The following is a 17,147-nucleotide window of genomic DNA, read 5'->3' as shown; positions in this document are numbered from 1 at the left end:
GGGAGAGCAGAACTGTGGTATTCACTGATATCTTTCTTTGTAGAAGTGATCATGTGTACGCACACTCTATTCTTGTACTTTACAGAAATTTGAGAACCGTATTGAGACGCTTTTTGATTCTGCGTCCCTAATCCTCTGATATGCACTCTGCCAGCAGCAGTTTGGATCATCTGCCTGCCCTCCTCTCAGTCTGACTGCACGCTATCAGTGCTCATTCATCATCTGCCCTATCCTGAGCCGTTTCTCTTTGGTTTCTACCTCCTTGCAACGTTCGTTTAAACTCTCCCCAATAGTTTGAAGAATCCAATGCGCGTGACAATTGGTTAATTGGTTTCAGCTGCAACTCTTCGCTTTTGTATAGGTCAAACGGCTCCCAGAAGGGATCACATTGATCCAAGAAGCTGAAGCACTGCCCCTCTTCTCCAAATTCTCAGCCACGCAATTATCTGCCATATCACTCCGTTTCTACCCACTACGACACATGCCACTGGCAGTAATGTTCAAATCCCTGCATCTCAGTCTTCTTTCCAGCTCATTAAATCCATTCTGCGGAATGTCCCTTCTACCAACCCATCTTCCCGTTCCCGCACCGTCTCCAAAATCTTATGGTCGCGATCGGAATTTGCCATTACACGGAACCTGGGATGGAAAAGACCACGCGTGTGTCCCTTTCACATGAATAGAATTTTATTTTCGATTCGTCTGACGATTGAGTGCCCCTTCTCACAAGCACCCGACTCTCATAATTCCGTTTCTGCAACAGGGCCCCATACTCAGTGTGACACACGAGGACTCCGTGGCATTCCCCTAAGAGGTTATGTGGAAAACAGTGTCCAAAACGATATAATTATTATTCCGGGGAATAACTCAGCAGCTGCTCTGAGCTGAATGACTTTTCACCATCCATTTGCTTCAAGTGACAGTCAGGGAGTTTTCAGGCTCCTGCACATTAGTTGAGGCTACTTCACAGAAGCTTCGATGGAATATCTCCAATCTATTCCGTACATGATGAGGGTCCTGCAGCTGCTGCTCTCGGTCAGTAATATAGACTCTTAGTAGCTCAGCTGGATGCACCTCAAGCTCATGTCGTTGCCTGTGAAGCTCCATGACTCCAATGTCCGACGTGAATAGCACGCAAAGGGCCATTAAGTTGCAGTAAATATCCTTCTCAAGTTACCCAGAGCCAGGTCCTCTTCCATGTCGAAGACTACCTTCAACCAACGCATAACAATGCCGCTCTTACGACTGGCCTATGCCACTAATCACCGCTCCAGCAATGGTGGCTCCGCTTGTGCAAACATACGCATGCTGTGTTATGGTCAGGATCGTGGAAACGAACTCAGCTGTAAGCGATCGTCTGAAAAATAGAGGTACTTCTGCGTCACTGAGTAATTTCTTCTTTGAATGTCATTCCAGAGCACGAGATAAGGCTGGTAGGCGGCAACGATCGTTGTTTGGGGAGAGTGGAGGTGTTGCACAATTCACAATGGGGAACGGTATGCGACGATTTGTGGGATGATGAGGACGCCAAGGTTGTCTGCAGACAGTTGGGCTGCCCCTCTCGCGGAATAGCAACCGGGACTGCACGCTTCGGGCAAGGCAGCGGGAAGATCTGGATGGATGATGTTGCATGCAAAGGAACTGAATCCGCCCTTGAGGAATGTTCCTTCCGAGGATGGGGTAGTCATGACTGCAGTCACAGTGAGGATGCGGGAGTGTTTTGTACAGGAGGTAGGCATTGAACTAAAAACATTTATGTTCCTTTCTCTCTATTGGGAATAATGAAGATTTTATCTTTAAATGATTAGGCCAGACACTGGCAGTTGCTGTGAGTAAAACTATCTGAATTTATGTACTGATCCTCACATAATAGCATACAGAGGCAAATATCTTTGACCTGTTAGAAGACAATATCCCGTCATATGACTGCATTCTCTCGCTGACGTAAGACGGGTGTGCAATTAATATTGTAGTTGATTATACTGGACCGCATCTGATTTGAGTTACAGTACTATTGGCTGGTATTTTTGTTAGCGTGACAACTTGTAACAATCATGTGGAGGGAGAGTAATACGTGGGATTCACTGATACAATTCTCTGTAGGATTGATAATATGTCAGTACACTCTATTTTTATACTTTTTAGGAGATTGAGAACGGTATTGAGACGCTCTTTGATTCTATGTCCCTAATGCACTGATATGCACTCTGCTGGCAGCAGTTTGTTTCGATCATCTGACTGCCCTCCTCTCAGTCTGACTGCACACTATCTTTGCTTGTGCATCATCTGCCCAAGCATCATCTGAGTCCATTATCTTCGGTTTCTACCCCCCTGCAGCATTCGTTTAAACTCTCCTCAATAGACGATTGAAACCAGGGCGAGAGTATAGTGGTCCCCATCGTCTTCAGCTGCATCCCCTCGATTTTGCATAGGTCATACGTCCCGCAGAAGAGATACCAATGATCCGATGAGTTGAAGCATTAACCCTTGCTCCAAATTCTCAGCAACACATTTATCTGCCGAATTATTCTGTTTTTACCCACACTGAAGCTTGACAGAAATGCTCAATTCCCTGTGTCTCAGCCTTCTGTCAAGCTTTTAAAATCAATTCTGCGGAAACTCTTTGTACCAACATATCTGCCTGCTCCCGCACGCTCTCCAAAATGCTATGGACATGATCTAAATTGTCCGTTACCCTAGTACAAGGGAGGGAAAAATAGCACCCATGTGTCCCTTTCACATCAACAGTATTTTATTTTCGTCCAACTGACTGTTGAGTGCACCTTCTAACCCAAACCCAACTCTAACACTTATGGTTATGCAACACGGCCCCATACTCAGTGCGACACACATGGTCTCCATGGCATTCCCCTAAGAGGTTATCTGGAAATCAGTGTCCAAAATGCTAAGTTATTATTCAGAGGAATTACCCAAGAGCTGCTCTGAGCTGAAATCCTATTCACCATCATGTTCCTTCCAGTGACAGTTAGGCAGTTTGCAGGCTCCTGCTCATCAGTTGCGGATATTACCCAAAACCTCCGATGGACGATCGCCACATTTCCTGCATGCTGAAGGTCCTGCAGATGTTGCTGTCGTTGGATTTGCTGCAGCTGGATGCACATTACGCTCATGCAGTTAGTTGCCCGTGTGGCTGCTTGACTCTAACATCGACGTGAATAACACGCAAGGGTCCTTTAAACTACAGTAGGTAGAACTGTCAACTTACCCAGAGTCAGGTCCTCTTCCGTGTTGAAGACTCCTTTCAGCCAGCGCATAACAATACCACTCTCACTTTCGGCCTATGCCACCAATCAGCGTTCCAGCAATGGTGGCTCCGCTTGAGCAAACACTCACATGCTGTAATATAGTCAGGAACGTGGAAATGTACTCAACTGGAAGCGATACTCTGAAACATACAGGTACCTCTGCGTCACAGAGTAATTTCTTATTTGAATGTCATTCTAGAGCCCGAGATTAGGCTGGTAGGCTGCAGCGATTGTTGTTCAGGGAGAGTGGAAGTGCGGTACAATTCACAATGGGGAACTGACGATGCCAACGTTGTCTGCAGACAGTTGGTCTGCCCCTCTGGAGCAGCGGCAATGGCGAGTGCACACTTCGGGCAAGGCAGTGGCAAGATCTGAATGGATGATGCTGCATGCAAAGGAAATGAATCCGCCCTTGGGGAATGTTCTTTCCCAGGGTGGGGTAGTCATAACTGCGGTCTCGGACAGGATGCGGGAGTGAATTGTACAGAAGATAGACATAGAACTAAAAATATATTTCTTCCTTCTTTCTCTCTATTGGGAATAATTAAGAGTTTACCTTTGAATAATTCGGCCAGCCACTTCCAGTAGCTGTGAGTAAAATGTTGTGAATGTATGTAATGATCCCCACATGATAGCATACAGTGGCAAATTTCATCGACCAGCTCGAGCACAACAACCCTTCATATGACTACATTCTCTGGCTGACATAGGACGCATGTGCAGTAAATATTGTAGGTGATTCTACAGCGCCGCATGTGATTGGAGTTACGATACTATTGACTGTAGTTAGCGTGAGTACCTGTAACATTCCCGTGGAGGGAGAGCAGAACTGTGGTATTCCCTGGCATCTGTCTCTGTATGAGTGATAATGTGTGAGCACACTCGTTTCATATACTTTATAGGACTTTGAGAGCAGTATTGAGACGCTTTTTTGTTTCTGCGTCCCCAATGCACTGATATGCACTCTGCTGGCAGCAGTTTATTTCGATCAGCCTGACCCCTATCAGTGTGACTGCATCCTATCTTTGCTTGTTCGTCATCTGCCTTATGCTGAGCCCATTCCCTTCGATTTCTACCCCCCCCCCCCCCCGCAACATTCGTTTAATCTCTCCTCCAATAGCTGGTAGAAACGACTGCGCGAGTATAGTGGTCCTTATGCTGCAACTCTTCGCTTCTGTATAGTTCAAACGGCCCGCAGAAGAGATTCCAATGATCCAAGAATCTGAAGCAATGCCCTCCCTGCTCCAAACTCTCAGCCAGAGAAATCATTCTGCTTCTACTCACACTGAGGCATGCCACTTGCCATAATGCGCAATTCCCTGCGTCACTGCGTTAAATCTTTTAAATCCATTCTGCGGACACTTTGTACCAACACACTGCTTGCGCCTGCACACTCTCCAAAATGCTATGGACGCAATCGAAATTGTCCATTACCCCAGCACGTGGGATGGAAAAGACCACCTTTGTGTCCTGTTTATATCAACAGAATTTTATTTTCTATCTGTCTGACGATTGAATACACCCTCTTTCCCGCACCCAACCCTCCCTCTTCCGTTTCTGCAAGAAGGCCCTATGCTCAGTCGACTCACGTGCTCTCCATGGCATTCCCCTACGAGGTTTTGTGAACACAGTGTCACAAATGATACAGTTATTATTCAGGGGAATTACCCAAGAGCTGCTCTGAGCTGAATGCCTATTCAGCATCCAGTTCTTCTGATGAAGAGTGAAGTAAACTTAAGTAGAGGGATAGGTAAATAGCGGGATTGATTGGGGGACAATGATTGGCTTATGATCAATTGTCTTATATGCACTTTATGTTGCTGAGCAGTCAGCAAGAAACTCCACCCAACAACAGGTGACATACTTGACATTGTTCTCTAAAAGTGCTAAGCATCAATTAATATGGGTATAGAATGTTTAAAGGGGTATCTCAAGTTATAACCAAATATGGGACAGGACGTTCGAGAGAAGGGGGAAGCGTCAGGGGTAGGTGCCAATGTAGGGAACTAGCGTTGTATCCTGGATTGTTTTGGCAAAAATAATTATATCTAACCAATAATGATTTTATATCTAATTGTATATTAAGATGTGATTGAATCCATTCTAAAATTGCCTGAACTCGCGTAATTGTAAGGTTTCCTGCGATTAATGTTATAAAAAGTGTAGAATTGTCTGTCGGGGTGGAATGCTCAAACTGGCTCCTTGATCAGTCTGTAATATCCCCATAGCATGAGATGAATGATGAGTGAAGTTTGATGAAGTATCGCTTCTTTTATGGTTGTATTGGGTTCGTGGTACCTTGCGCTGTTGCGTCGGGTTGATCCGCCTTTGACAATTTGGCGAGCCAGCCAGGAGTCCAAGACGACGTATTCCCGTGTGACTGGGTCAGTGATTGCTAGGTGGCAGTGACCTGAGACGGATTGGGTCTACGAGGAAAGATTTACCTTGCTTTCTCTCAGTAATTGTCCACCTCGGCGACCCCTTCGTCTGGCGGATAATTCTCTGACGGACTCCTTCTGAAACCTGAGTTCAGGATCGCCATATTGCCACAGGTCAGCGGATTTAGGTCGATACAGGACCCGACTAGTTATAGTGATTATTGCGAGTATTAAAGTTTACGAGGTATTGTGAGTATTAAAGTATGTGAGTGCTGAAGAATGGGGAAGTGGATCATCATCAGTGATCTATTACATTTTTCTTTGGGTGCATCGCGGCGAATTGGGCATTCGGTTATTGGCAGTGACTTATTACGTTTGAAGCTGGTGAGCATCTTAATTGACGTGGGGGCCGGGGTGTGTAGCACAATAAATTGACCAGCGCAGGACAGAACAGAAGCTTGGCCAAACACAGAGAAGAGGCTCTCCCCTTCAGTCTATACTTATATTGTAAATATGTTTTGGGGTAGGCTTACAATAATTTGCCTGTCTCAGCATCCTGCCTTAGACCGGTTGTTGAGAGGGGAAATCCCCCAGGCGAAGGCCAGGATCTTGAAGTGGATGCAGGGAGACACGGCAAAAGATTAACGGGGAAGAGGTATTATAGGTTATCTGGTGGTAAATCTGCACTCCGAAGTATCAGCATCCAGCCTTAAACTGGTTGTTAAGAGGGGAAATCCCCCACGCGAATGTCCGGACCCTGAAGTATATGTGAGAAAAGGAGGCGGCTGACCCACTTTATTGGGAAGTATGGGGCAAACATTAGATAAGTTTGTACATAACACGCCATTACTCCTGATGAAGGGTTTCGGCCCAAAACGTCGTCACTACCTACTCCGATAGATGCTGTCTGGCCTGCTGAGTTCTGACAGCATTTTGTGTTTTTATTTATTTCCAGCATCTGCAGATTCACTCGTGACGCCATTACTTAAACTATGTAAAGATGACCCGGAGAGAGAAAATGATTTCCGGAGCCTGAATCTGAAATTGTGTAGTGAAATTTGGCCTATGGGTGGGACCTGGGACTTGGAAAAATGTCTAAACGCAGAAGAAGCAATTTGGAAATGTAATGATGGACAAAAATGGGAGGTTTTAATGTCCAATTGGAGAAAAACGGCCGAAGAAATAAATAACAAATCTAAGCAAAGTAGTTGGGAGTACAATGCACGTCGAACAGGGATTATTGTATATGACAATGATGGAAATATGAAATGGTGGGCGACATTAAAAGGACTGTGTGAGGATTATGACAAGAATAAGGTAAAACAGGATAGGGAGACGAAAGATAGGCGGTTAAGTACAGGCGACAAGATAAAGGTGAAGCCGGCAAAGGAAAAACTGAGGTACCTCTTGACTTGTCTGGACTGTTCATTCTGTTTGACGATAATGAGCCTGAGGAGGAGGAAGCCTGGCGAACCCAACCCACAGCACTGCCACTCCCATATGAAGCTAACGCCGCCCAACCACAGAATACGCCCTCCTCAAGCCCGATAGTCACCCGAACTAGGGGACAATTCGGCAAAGGCAGGATAACAGGCGCCAGAGTAGGGGAAGACAAAACTTTCTTGTAGGCGATGGACCCCTCGTGGATCCTGAGGCAGATACGGAGTAAGATTCAGGCACGTGTAGTGATGCCTCTGAGGACTCCGACAAGCCCCTGCCACCAATAGACCTCATCGTAGGCAATTTCCTATGCGCACTCTACCTAATCCTAATGCAGGACAAGCGGGTCAGCAGCCAACGATAAATGTCTGTACTACCTGGAAGCCCCCAGAGATGTGTATGATAATGAATCAGGCTCCAAATAGGAAAAAATGAACCTGAGGGATTTATTGACTCTATGATTGGTACAATCCGAACGTTCCAGGCAACCCCTTCGGGATCTCCTTAGTTTGTGTTGCATGACCCTCACCACTAGTGAACAGGAACTATGGCTGGAGGCATTAGGAAATCATGCAGATTGGCAGGCGTTCGAGCAGGTTGTTCCACAGTCAGGAAATCAGGTGAATATGATTCGGCGGCAGACAGACATTACAAAGGCCATTGAGTGCTACCCTAAGGCGGGGTAAGACGGCAGCGATTTCTGGGCTCACTTTTGCAATGTCCATGCAACCTATGCAGGGGATGCTGCTTATATTGCCCGTAATGCCTCGCGCCAGTTTAACACGATGATATTGCAGTGTCTCCGCGAGGATCTGCACAAGGCTATGACAATTAATGCTATGGATTGGCATGGTAAGAATAAACAACAGATGAAAAGGGCAGTTGAGAATTTCTGGAATCATAGTAGGGATTCCAGGCCAACCAGACTAAAGCAAGAAATGCCGCGTCCTGCCGCGCCACCATAAAGGGAGTCACACAGTGTAGGATACCAAACGGAGTCCGGATGGGTGGACCCGTATGGATATGGGAATATAACTTCCCCGAATGGGCCTCAGGTTTCGGCCCGCGGACTACCACATGCCCCACCCTTGTCGAGGTACCTGTGGGGGCTACCCAGGACCAAGGTACCGCTGCTCCCAACCTACTCAGCAGCCACCCGCCCTGAGATATGTTAGTCTTACCGGGTGCTATGGACGCGGTGCGGCTGGTCAGAGGCTGTGTGACTGCCCCCAACGCCAACATCAATCAAGGCAGCCAGGCATGCGCCAGCACTTTACTGCCGACAATCACTTTGCCTCCTGACTAGCCGGTGAAAATAGGGGCGCAGAAGGAGGGCAGCGACAGTTCCCTGCTCTTAAATGCCACCCCGAAGAGCAGCCGATTATCAGTCTGCCCGTAGAAGGGCCATCATACCCTTTATGGTGGACACCAGTGCCACTGCATCAACCCTAGAGGTTTCTTGTTTTACTCAGCATAGCTTTGCTCTGTCCGATTACTTGGTAAAATTAAGTGGCCTGGTAGGAAAGGAAAAATCCTACTCGCTCACCATTCCCCTGCAGGTATCTTACAGGGAACGGCAAGGCGCGGTACGCCAATGCTATGACCCCGGACATTGGGTTCAATCTAGCCGGCCGAGATCTTTTATGCGCCTTGCACCTCCGCATCCAGTGCTTAGATGTCGGTATTTCTGATTCCCGGAAGGTTTTCGGGTCAACCACTCACTCGAGTGGTAGTCCCATGATATTGCAGGGGACGACCTATTATCTTATGAGCAAGCACCTCCTGATACCCGTGTGAATCTAGCATATTACTCCTCGAGCAATTCACGGTAATTGGAGGCTATTTACTCTCCTTATCTTGGGGATTCTGTTCCTGTGACTGTTTACGGTATTGTGGAAGGAAAGGAGGGCTCGGCTCTGCTGGTTGAGGTTCCCGTGGAATTATGGCACCAATCGGGATTGGTCTCACCCCACGTGACCCTCACCGTCACGGAGGGACACCGACCCATGGAGTTGGGCTTTTTGCCCAACAAACTAGGAGAGGCTAATCTAGCAGTGGTAGACATGCCACAGATTGTTATGTTTTATATGACACTCACCTTTTACCAACAACCCTTCAGTGTCCTGGGCTGGCTTCAGCACCATCACCCTAGCCACATGTCAACTGATGAAACTGTACAGGATCTTTGGGCTGTCTCCAAAATGGAGGTCACTGTCAGCTCGGTCCCTCCGTTAAAAATAGATGTTCGGGAAGGGACTCAGTTGCCATCTACATCTCAATATCCTTTCAAGAAGGAGGTGTTTGAAGACATAACCCATCTCACAGAATCCTTCTACAAGCAGCGCATTCTAGTCTCGTGCCAATCCCCTTGCAATACTCGTATCTTGCTGGATCCGTAGCCGGGAAGGCCACATTGGCGGCTAGTGCAGGATCTCCGTAAGATTAATGAAATTGTGCAGCCCATACATCCCGTAGTCCCTAATCCCGCTCCGATTATAAGCAGCATCCCATCGAACACCCAGGTCTTTAACATAGTAGATCGCAGCATGCATTTTTGCGATTCCCCTGGTTCCTGATTCGCAGTACCTTTTTGCATTTACCTTTCAAGGTCAGCAGAACATTTGGATTCGGTTACCCCGAGGGTCTGTGCACTCTCCCACCATTCTGTCGCAGATTTTGCATAGGCAGCTGAGAGATTTACAATTTCCCGGGGGCTTACGGTAATTCAGTACGTAGACGACCTCCCACTGGCCAGCCTGTCAGAAGCAACAAATGAGCAGGACACCAATGCACTTCTGAATGGCTGCACTCGTAAGGTTACGTGATTAATCCCCACATGGTACGGAGAGCCCAACGGCAAGTGAGATTTCTGGGAACCCTTTCGAGAGCAACTGAAATGCACCAAGTCCTGAAAGGGTGACCTTGACCCTCGCGACCTCCCACACCCCCCCCCCACCCCGCCCACTACGTCGAAAGCCATGTGTGCTTTCCTTGGTCTGGTAAAATTTATAAACAGTGTATTACCGATGTTGCTGTGTATACTAGACATTTGAGCCTCTGGCTTCTAGTACACTTAAAGGGCATCGGGAACTAACTGAGCAACAGAAACGGGCCTTTACGGAATTGAAGCAATCGCTCTCGAGGGTGCCTGCTCCCGGCCGCCCACTCTATGACCGTCCGTTCCATCTTTTTGTGAATGTTTTCGAAGGCTGCGCCACTGCAGTTTTCACTCAGGCTCATGGGGAAGAGGGTAGACCTGTTGCCTACTATTCCACCAAGTTAGATGCCGTAGCGCAGAGATTAGCTCGCAGATGCTCCCGGCCATTTACTCCCTAGTTCCGGCTGCTTCCAACATCACATCATCTGTACAGTGTATTCGTCCCACGCTATTGCAGCCTTGCTGACCTCCCACCAAACCCAACATCTTATTCAAGCCAGACTGAGTCGCTATGAAATAGCATTACTATATGACCCACTCCTGACCTTTGTTGACTGTACTGCCATCAACCTCGTTAAGTTTTTAGAGACGACCCCCATTGTGTTGACTGAGCCTCCTCATGACTACCTGCTCCGGAACCATTTTCTCACTTCACCACGCCCTGACGTCTCAATGCACCTGTTCCAATGGCACAACTTATCCTTTACATAGATGGCAGTTGACTGGGGAACGCCTCTGCGGATACGCCGTGGTCGGCGACGACCACACGCTTGAAGGTGGCGCTCTCCATCCCCCAGACTCTGCCCAAAAGCAGAACCTTTTGCTCTCACTCGCGCCTGCATTTTAGCCTAGGACAAAAGGGCCAACGTTTATGCAAGCTCTCGCCACGCATTTGGTGTGGCCCATGATTCTGGACAACTCTGAGCACAGCGTGGGTTTCTCACCTCTTCCGGGACCCCCATCCAGAAAGCCATTTTATGTAAAGAAACTACTCTAGGTTATACTCCTCACCGAGCAACTGGCCATTATTAAAAGTTCGGCTCACCTCAGACGAATCTGCAGTGACTCAAGGGAACAACAGGGCCGACTTACCAGCCACGCAGGCTGCGCAGGCTGCGACTATTGTAGTTGCCACTGCAGAGCGATTGGCCTTAAGCACGACTAAATCGTTACGGGCGCCGGGCACTCCAGACAGGGTTATAGTTCTGAAACTCCAGCGGGACGCCCCTGATTCAGAGTAACAACTCTGTAAGACACACGGATGTGCGTATTCGGTGTCCACAGACCTCTGGCATACACCAGTTGGCCAAGGATGTATTCCTGATTCTTTTTTACCGCTGCTTATTGATTGCCTGTATACGGATACCCACCTTGGCAAGAAGGGAATGAATAATAATTTGCTCCATACATGGTGAGCCACAAGACTGGAGGATGCTGCCACAGCAAAAATACAAGCCTGTTTGATTTGCCAAAAGACAAATGAGGGAAAGGGAGTAAACTGCGGCTCAGGAAATACCCCCTTTCCAAGTGGTCCTTTTGAATGCATGCAGCTTGATTTTACTGAGCTACCGCATGTATACTGTTGTAAATACTGTAGAGTGATTGTTGTTGTCTTCAGTAGATAGATTGAAGTCTTTCCGACCACCAATAATAAAGCCTCCACGGTGGTAAGGTTGTTGCTTACAGAAATAATACCAAGATTCGGGGTACCCAGAATGATGTTCGGCCAATGGCCCTCATTTTGTGGGGAAAATAAATAAAGAGCTATTCCAAAAGCAGTTCCATTGTGCCTACCACCCCAGGGCTGCAGGGATAGTGGAACAGGCTAACGACACACTGAAATATAAGCTGACTAAATTTATATGCGAAACCGGACTGAGCTGGCTGAATGTACTTCCATTAGCTTTATACCATATGAGGATTACCCCACATTCCACTACAGGGGTAGCTGCAGCCGAAATTGTTTACGGGCGTCCTGGAAGGTCCCCATGGGATGCTGACATGCAACCTCCCGCGCAAATTGACCTTAATGTTGTGGTGTGACGAATTTCAGAACTACTATCGCCAATTAACATCCTCTCTAAAATTTCCCCACTCACAGGTAAAGAATACCCTAAATTCCGGAGGGCAAGTAACGGAGGGGCCGGAGCTAACAATTGGAGATTCGGTGCTGATCAGGGATTGGGAGCTTCTCAAACTTGGATCCCGCTGGAAAGGACCGTTCCAAATACTACTGCAGACACCGACGGCAGTTAAAGTACAAGGTCTTAAGACAGGAGAGATTTGGTTAGGATGGTTGCTAGGAGGACCTTGGAATGCGGGGGCTAATCTACTACATGGGCTGATTGTTTTCTTTGTAATAGTTGTTGTGTGTTGTGTGATGATGACCTGCCTAAATACTGGCTGTAGAATTTTCAGGGAGAGGCTGATGACGATGCATTTTTCGACCCCCGTTTATTTGGCTATCATGGAATGATAAAAGGGGGGAATGATGATGGAGAGGTAAAGTTAAGTAGAGGGATACGTAAATAGGGGGATGGATTGGGAGACATGATTGGCTTATGATCAATTGTCTTATAGTTACTTTATGTTGCTGAGCAGTCAGAAAGAAACTCTACCCAGCAACATGTGACGTATTAGGCATTGTTCTCTAAAAGTGCAAAGCATAACCAAATATGGGTATAGAATGATTGAAGAGGTATCTCAAGACATAATCAAAAATGGGACAGGATGTTTCGAGAGAAGGGTGAAGTGTCGTCGTTGGGAGGTGCCAATATAGGTAACTAGCGTTGCTCCAAGATAGCTTTGGCAAAAATACATGTAAACTAACCAATAATTATTTTACATCTAATTGTACATTAACATGTGATCGAAACTATTCTAACATTGTCTGAACTCGCGTAATTGTAATATTTCTTGAGACTAATGTTATAAAAACTGTAGAATTGTAAGTCGGGTTGGAATGCCCAGACGGGCAACTTGATTTGTCTGTAATTTCCCCACAGCATATTATGAATAAAGTGTGAAATTTGATGAAGTACCACTTGTTTCATGGTTTTATTGAGTTCATGGTAATTTGCGCCATTGCATTGGGTAGATCCGGCTTTGACGCCGAAAGCCATGCGTGCTTCCCTTGGCCCGGTTAACTTTTGTAGACAGTGGATTAATATTGTTGCTCGGTATACTAGATATTTGAGCCATCTGGCTTCCAGTACACTTAAGGGGCCTTTGCCTCTAACTGAGCAACAGTAACAGGCCTTTGCAAAATTGAAGCAAACGCTCTGGAGTAGGCCCGCTCTCGGCCGCCCACTCCATGACCGTCCGATCTAGCTTTTTGTGAATGTTTTCGAAGGCTACGCCACTGAAATTCTCACTCAGGCTCATGGGGACAAGCGTCGATCTGTTGCCTGTTATTCCACCAAGTTAGACCCTGTAGCGCACGGATTACCCCCCTGCTAACAGATGCTCCCGGTCATTTACTCCCTAGTTACGGCTGCTTCCAACATCACTCTCCAGCAGCCGGGTACAGTGTATTCGTCCCACGCTATTGCAGCCTTTCTGACCTCCCACCAAACACAACATCTTATTCAAGCCAGAATGAGTCTCTATCAAATAGCATTACTAAGAAACCCACTCCTCACCTTTGCCTACTGTAATGCCATGAACCCCGCTACGTTTTTAGAGACGACCCCCGTTGAGTTGACTGAGCGTTCTCATGACTGCCTGTTCCAGAACCATTTTCTCACTTCACCACAGCTCCGACCTCTCAATGTACCTGTTTCAAGGCACAACTTACCCTTTACATGAACGGCAGTTCCACAGTCTGTGAGACCATGGAACGCCTCTGCGGTTACTCCATTGTCGGCCACGAACAGACGCTTGAAAGTGGCGCTGTCCAGCCTCCAGTCTCTGCCCATAAGCAGAAACTTTTGCTCTCGTTCGCGCCTACATTTTACTCAAGGACAAAAGGGCCAAACTTTATAAAGACTCTTGCTACGCATTTGGAGTTTCCCATGATTTTGATCAAGTCTGGGCACAGCTTGGGTTCGTCACCTCCTCCGGGTGCCCCATCCAGAATGCCATGTATGTAAAGAAACTCCTCCAGGCTACACTCCTCACCGAGCAACTGGCCACTATTAGACGTTCGGCAGACCTCACAGACGAATCGGCAGTGACTCAGGGGAACAACAGGGCCGACTTGCCAGCCAAGCAGGCTGCGCATACGGCGACTATTATAGTTGCCACCGCAGAGCGATTGGCCTTAAGCAGGGCACCCCAGATAGGACTATAGTTCTGAAACTCTAGCGGAACGCCCCTGATTCAGAGAAATAACTCTGTAAGACACACGGATGTGCGTATTCGGTGTCCACAGGCCTCTGGCATACTCCAGATATATAAGCTGACGAACTCAATGTGCGAAACCGGACTGAGCTGGCTGAAGGTCCTTCCATTAGCTTTATACCATATGAAAATTACTCCACATTCCACTACCCGGGTATCTGCAGCCGAAATTGCTTACGGGCGTCCTAGAAGGATCTCATGTGATTATGACATGCAGCCTCCCGCCCAAATTGACCTTAATGTCATGGGGGACGAATTGCAGAACTACTTTCGACAATTAACATCCTCTCTAAAGTTTCTCCACTCCCAGGTAAAGAATACTCTTTAGGATTCCGGACGGCCAGAAACGGAGTGGCCGGTGCTAAAAATTGGAGTTTCGGTACTGTTCAGGAATTGGGAGCTTCTCAAACGTGGACCCCGGTGGAAAGGACCGTTCCAGACATTACTGCAGACACTGACGCAGTAAAAGTACAGCTCAGTGACTGTAAAAAATGGATCCCTGGCCGCAATTAACCATTTGTGGACTCGTTTCTTTATTGTGCGTTGCAACTGATTCCTCAGAGGACAACTTGTTTTTATCAAGCACATAAACGCCTGCACAGTAACCGTACTGCATGCTACCTTTTGGTACAATCTTTAGAAGTAGTGTTTGTAGCTAACAGGTCGGGGCCATTCTGTGGGAAGGATAACATAATAGTGAAGGATAGATCATGGACAGAATGTAAAGGAATAGATTTAAAGCTTCGTAAAGGGACTAACAGACGTTGTACTGAGAAAATAGCACAGGTGCCGACAATGCCAGATCCCCTGAGGTGTGGAGACCTACGAACGGCGTGGAACAGGGGACAAGCGAGAGTGGGTACCAGAGTTTATTCCCTCTGTTTCACAGGGAAGGGATGGGGATGTGTCCTCGCCAGGGTACCCCGGGAAATACTTTGCCTGGAGTAACAGTGATTGAACAGCCGATGTAAGATAGAGAAGGGAATATTCTCTTGCTTAAGTATCGAGGAATAATGTGTGCCCCTCAATTGGTGAGTTCGGTATGTATATGGATATTGTAATGGGACGCATGTGTCAGCTGGTTCAGAGACTTTTGAATGCACCTCCCTGTATCTTTGAGGAGAATTCATGGTATGATCAAAAATGAATCCGTGAGAACTCTTGCTAAGGGGCCAAGACAGGATATGTGTTCCTGTTTAGCGGCACCTATAGTACGGCAAACACCACCCCACCTACCCTCTTTGCGGCAGGGACAATTGCACCACTTTCAGTTCTCTACCCACAGAAAAATAACGTTCGACGACGACTGACAGCCAGGGCTGTGTATAAGTAATTCGGTGCTGACTGGAGGAATCCTGTTAATCTGGTCTCTGGGCTTCTGTGTGCTCTCTCTCTCGGGGGTTCGGCAGGAGTCATAGCTGCAAAGATCCGTAACGACCTTAAATGTGGGATAATGGCATTGGGAAACAGTACGGTGGAAGGCCTGGAAGCTGTTAACAGAATTGTTGGAGTTACGACTTTATGCACAGCAAACCAGGTATGCTGTGGATTATAAGCCGGCCCAGCATGGAGGGGACTGCGCCATAGTCGGAGACAAATGTTACAGATGAGTCCTACAATGTAACCCATGTCATCCAGTCTATTAAGAAACAGCTGGATGACTTCAGGCAAGGTTTTAAGACAGGAGAGAGTTGGTTAGGATGTTTGCTAGGAGTATCTTGGGGGGGGGGGTGTTATCTACTATAGGGGCTGATTGGTTTCTTTGTAATAATTGTTGTGTGTTCTGTGATGATGACCTGCTTAAATACAGGCAGCAGAACTTTCACGGTAAGGCTGATGATGATGATGCCCTTTTCGATCCCCGTTTATTTGGGTATCATGGAATGATAAAAGAGGAATGATGAAGGAAGAGGTAAAGTTAGGTAGAGGGATAGGTAAATGAGGAATGGATTGTGGGAAATGATTGGCTTATGATCCATTGTCATATAGGTACTTTATGTTGATGAGTAGTCACAAATAAACTCTACCCAGCAACAGGTGACGTTGATCTCTAAAAGTGCGAAGCACAACCAAATATGGGTATAGAATGATTGAAGAGGTATCTCATGGTATAACCAAATGTGGGACAGAATGTTTCAGAGAAGGGGTAAGAGTCGAGGGGAGGTGCCAATATAGGGAACTAGCGTTGTATCCAGGATAGCTCTGGCAAAAATAATTAACTAACCAATAATGAGTTTACATCTAATTGTACTTTAACATGTCATCGAAACTATTCTAAAAATGTCTGAACTCGCGTAATTGTAAGGTTTCCTGTGATTAATGTTTTAAAAAAAGTGTAGAATTGTAAATCAGGGTGTAATTCCCGCACTGGCTCCTTGATTAGTCTGTAATTTCCCCATATCATGCTATGAACAAAGAGTGAAGTTTGATGAAGTATCGCTTGATTTATGGGTTCATTGTATTCGAGGTACTTCGCGCTATTGCAATGGCTCGATCCGGCTTTGACACTTTCAGTTATAGTCAGACAGTTTTTAAGCTCCTGCACATTAGTTGAGACTATTTCCCAGATGCTCCGATGGACGATCTCCTCACTGTCTTCTACATGCCGAAGCAGCAATCCAGTTACACCTGGAACAGGTAGGGTTAGAAAAGTTTAGAATAGAAGCTAAGTTAAAACAATAACAATTGGAAGCTGACTTGCAACTAAGTCGGTTAGAAGCTGCAAATAACATAAGGAATTTGAACCTGCGATGGCGAAATTAAGGTCCGAGAATCAGTCCTCTG

At 46.8% G+C, this 17,147-nt stretch overlaps 1 protein-coding gene across 4 annotated transcripts in view; it reads left to right on the top strand.

The window, feature by feature from the left end:
- LOC140715958 (scavenger receptor cysteine-rich domain-containing protein DMBT1-like) overlaps nt 1-13,059 on the top strand; it is a 79,280-nt gene extending 66,221 nt beyond the window's left edge. For 3 of the 4 annotated variants that reach the window (XM_073028561.1, XM_073028562.1, XM_073028560.1), the window contains 2 exons: nt 1,417-1,731; nt 12,124-13,059. In XM_073028561.1, the coding sequence (XP_072884662.1) occupies nt 1,417-1,731; nt 12,124-12,278 (470 nt within the window). In that variant the 3' untranslated portion in view covers nt 12,279-13,059. The remainder of the gene's footprint in view (nt 1-1,416; nt 1,732-12,123) is intronic. The other variant, XM_073028563.1, reaches the window with a different exon arrangement.
- Nucleotides 13,060-17,147: the final 4,088 nt, after the last annotated feature.

Source organism: Hemitrygon akajei, chromosome 24 (assembly GCF_048418815.1).
Source record: "Hemitrygon akajei chromosome 24, sHemAka1.3, whole genome shotgun sequence".
NCBI lineage: Eukaryota > Metazoa > Chordata > Chondrichthyes > Myliobatiformes > Dasyatidae > Hemitrygon > Hemitrygon akajei.
The sequence above is the reverse complement of the archived record's forward strand: the minus strand, read 5'-3'. Positions and strand labels throughout refer to the sequence as shown.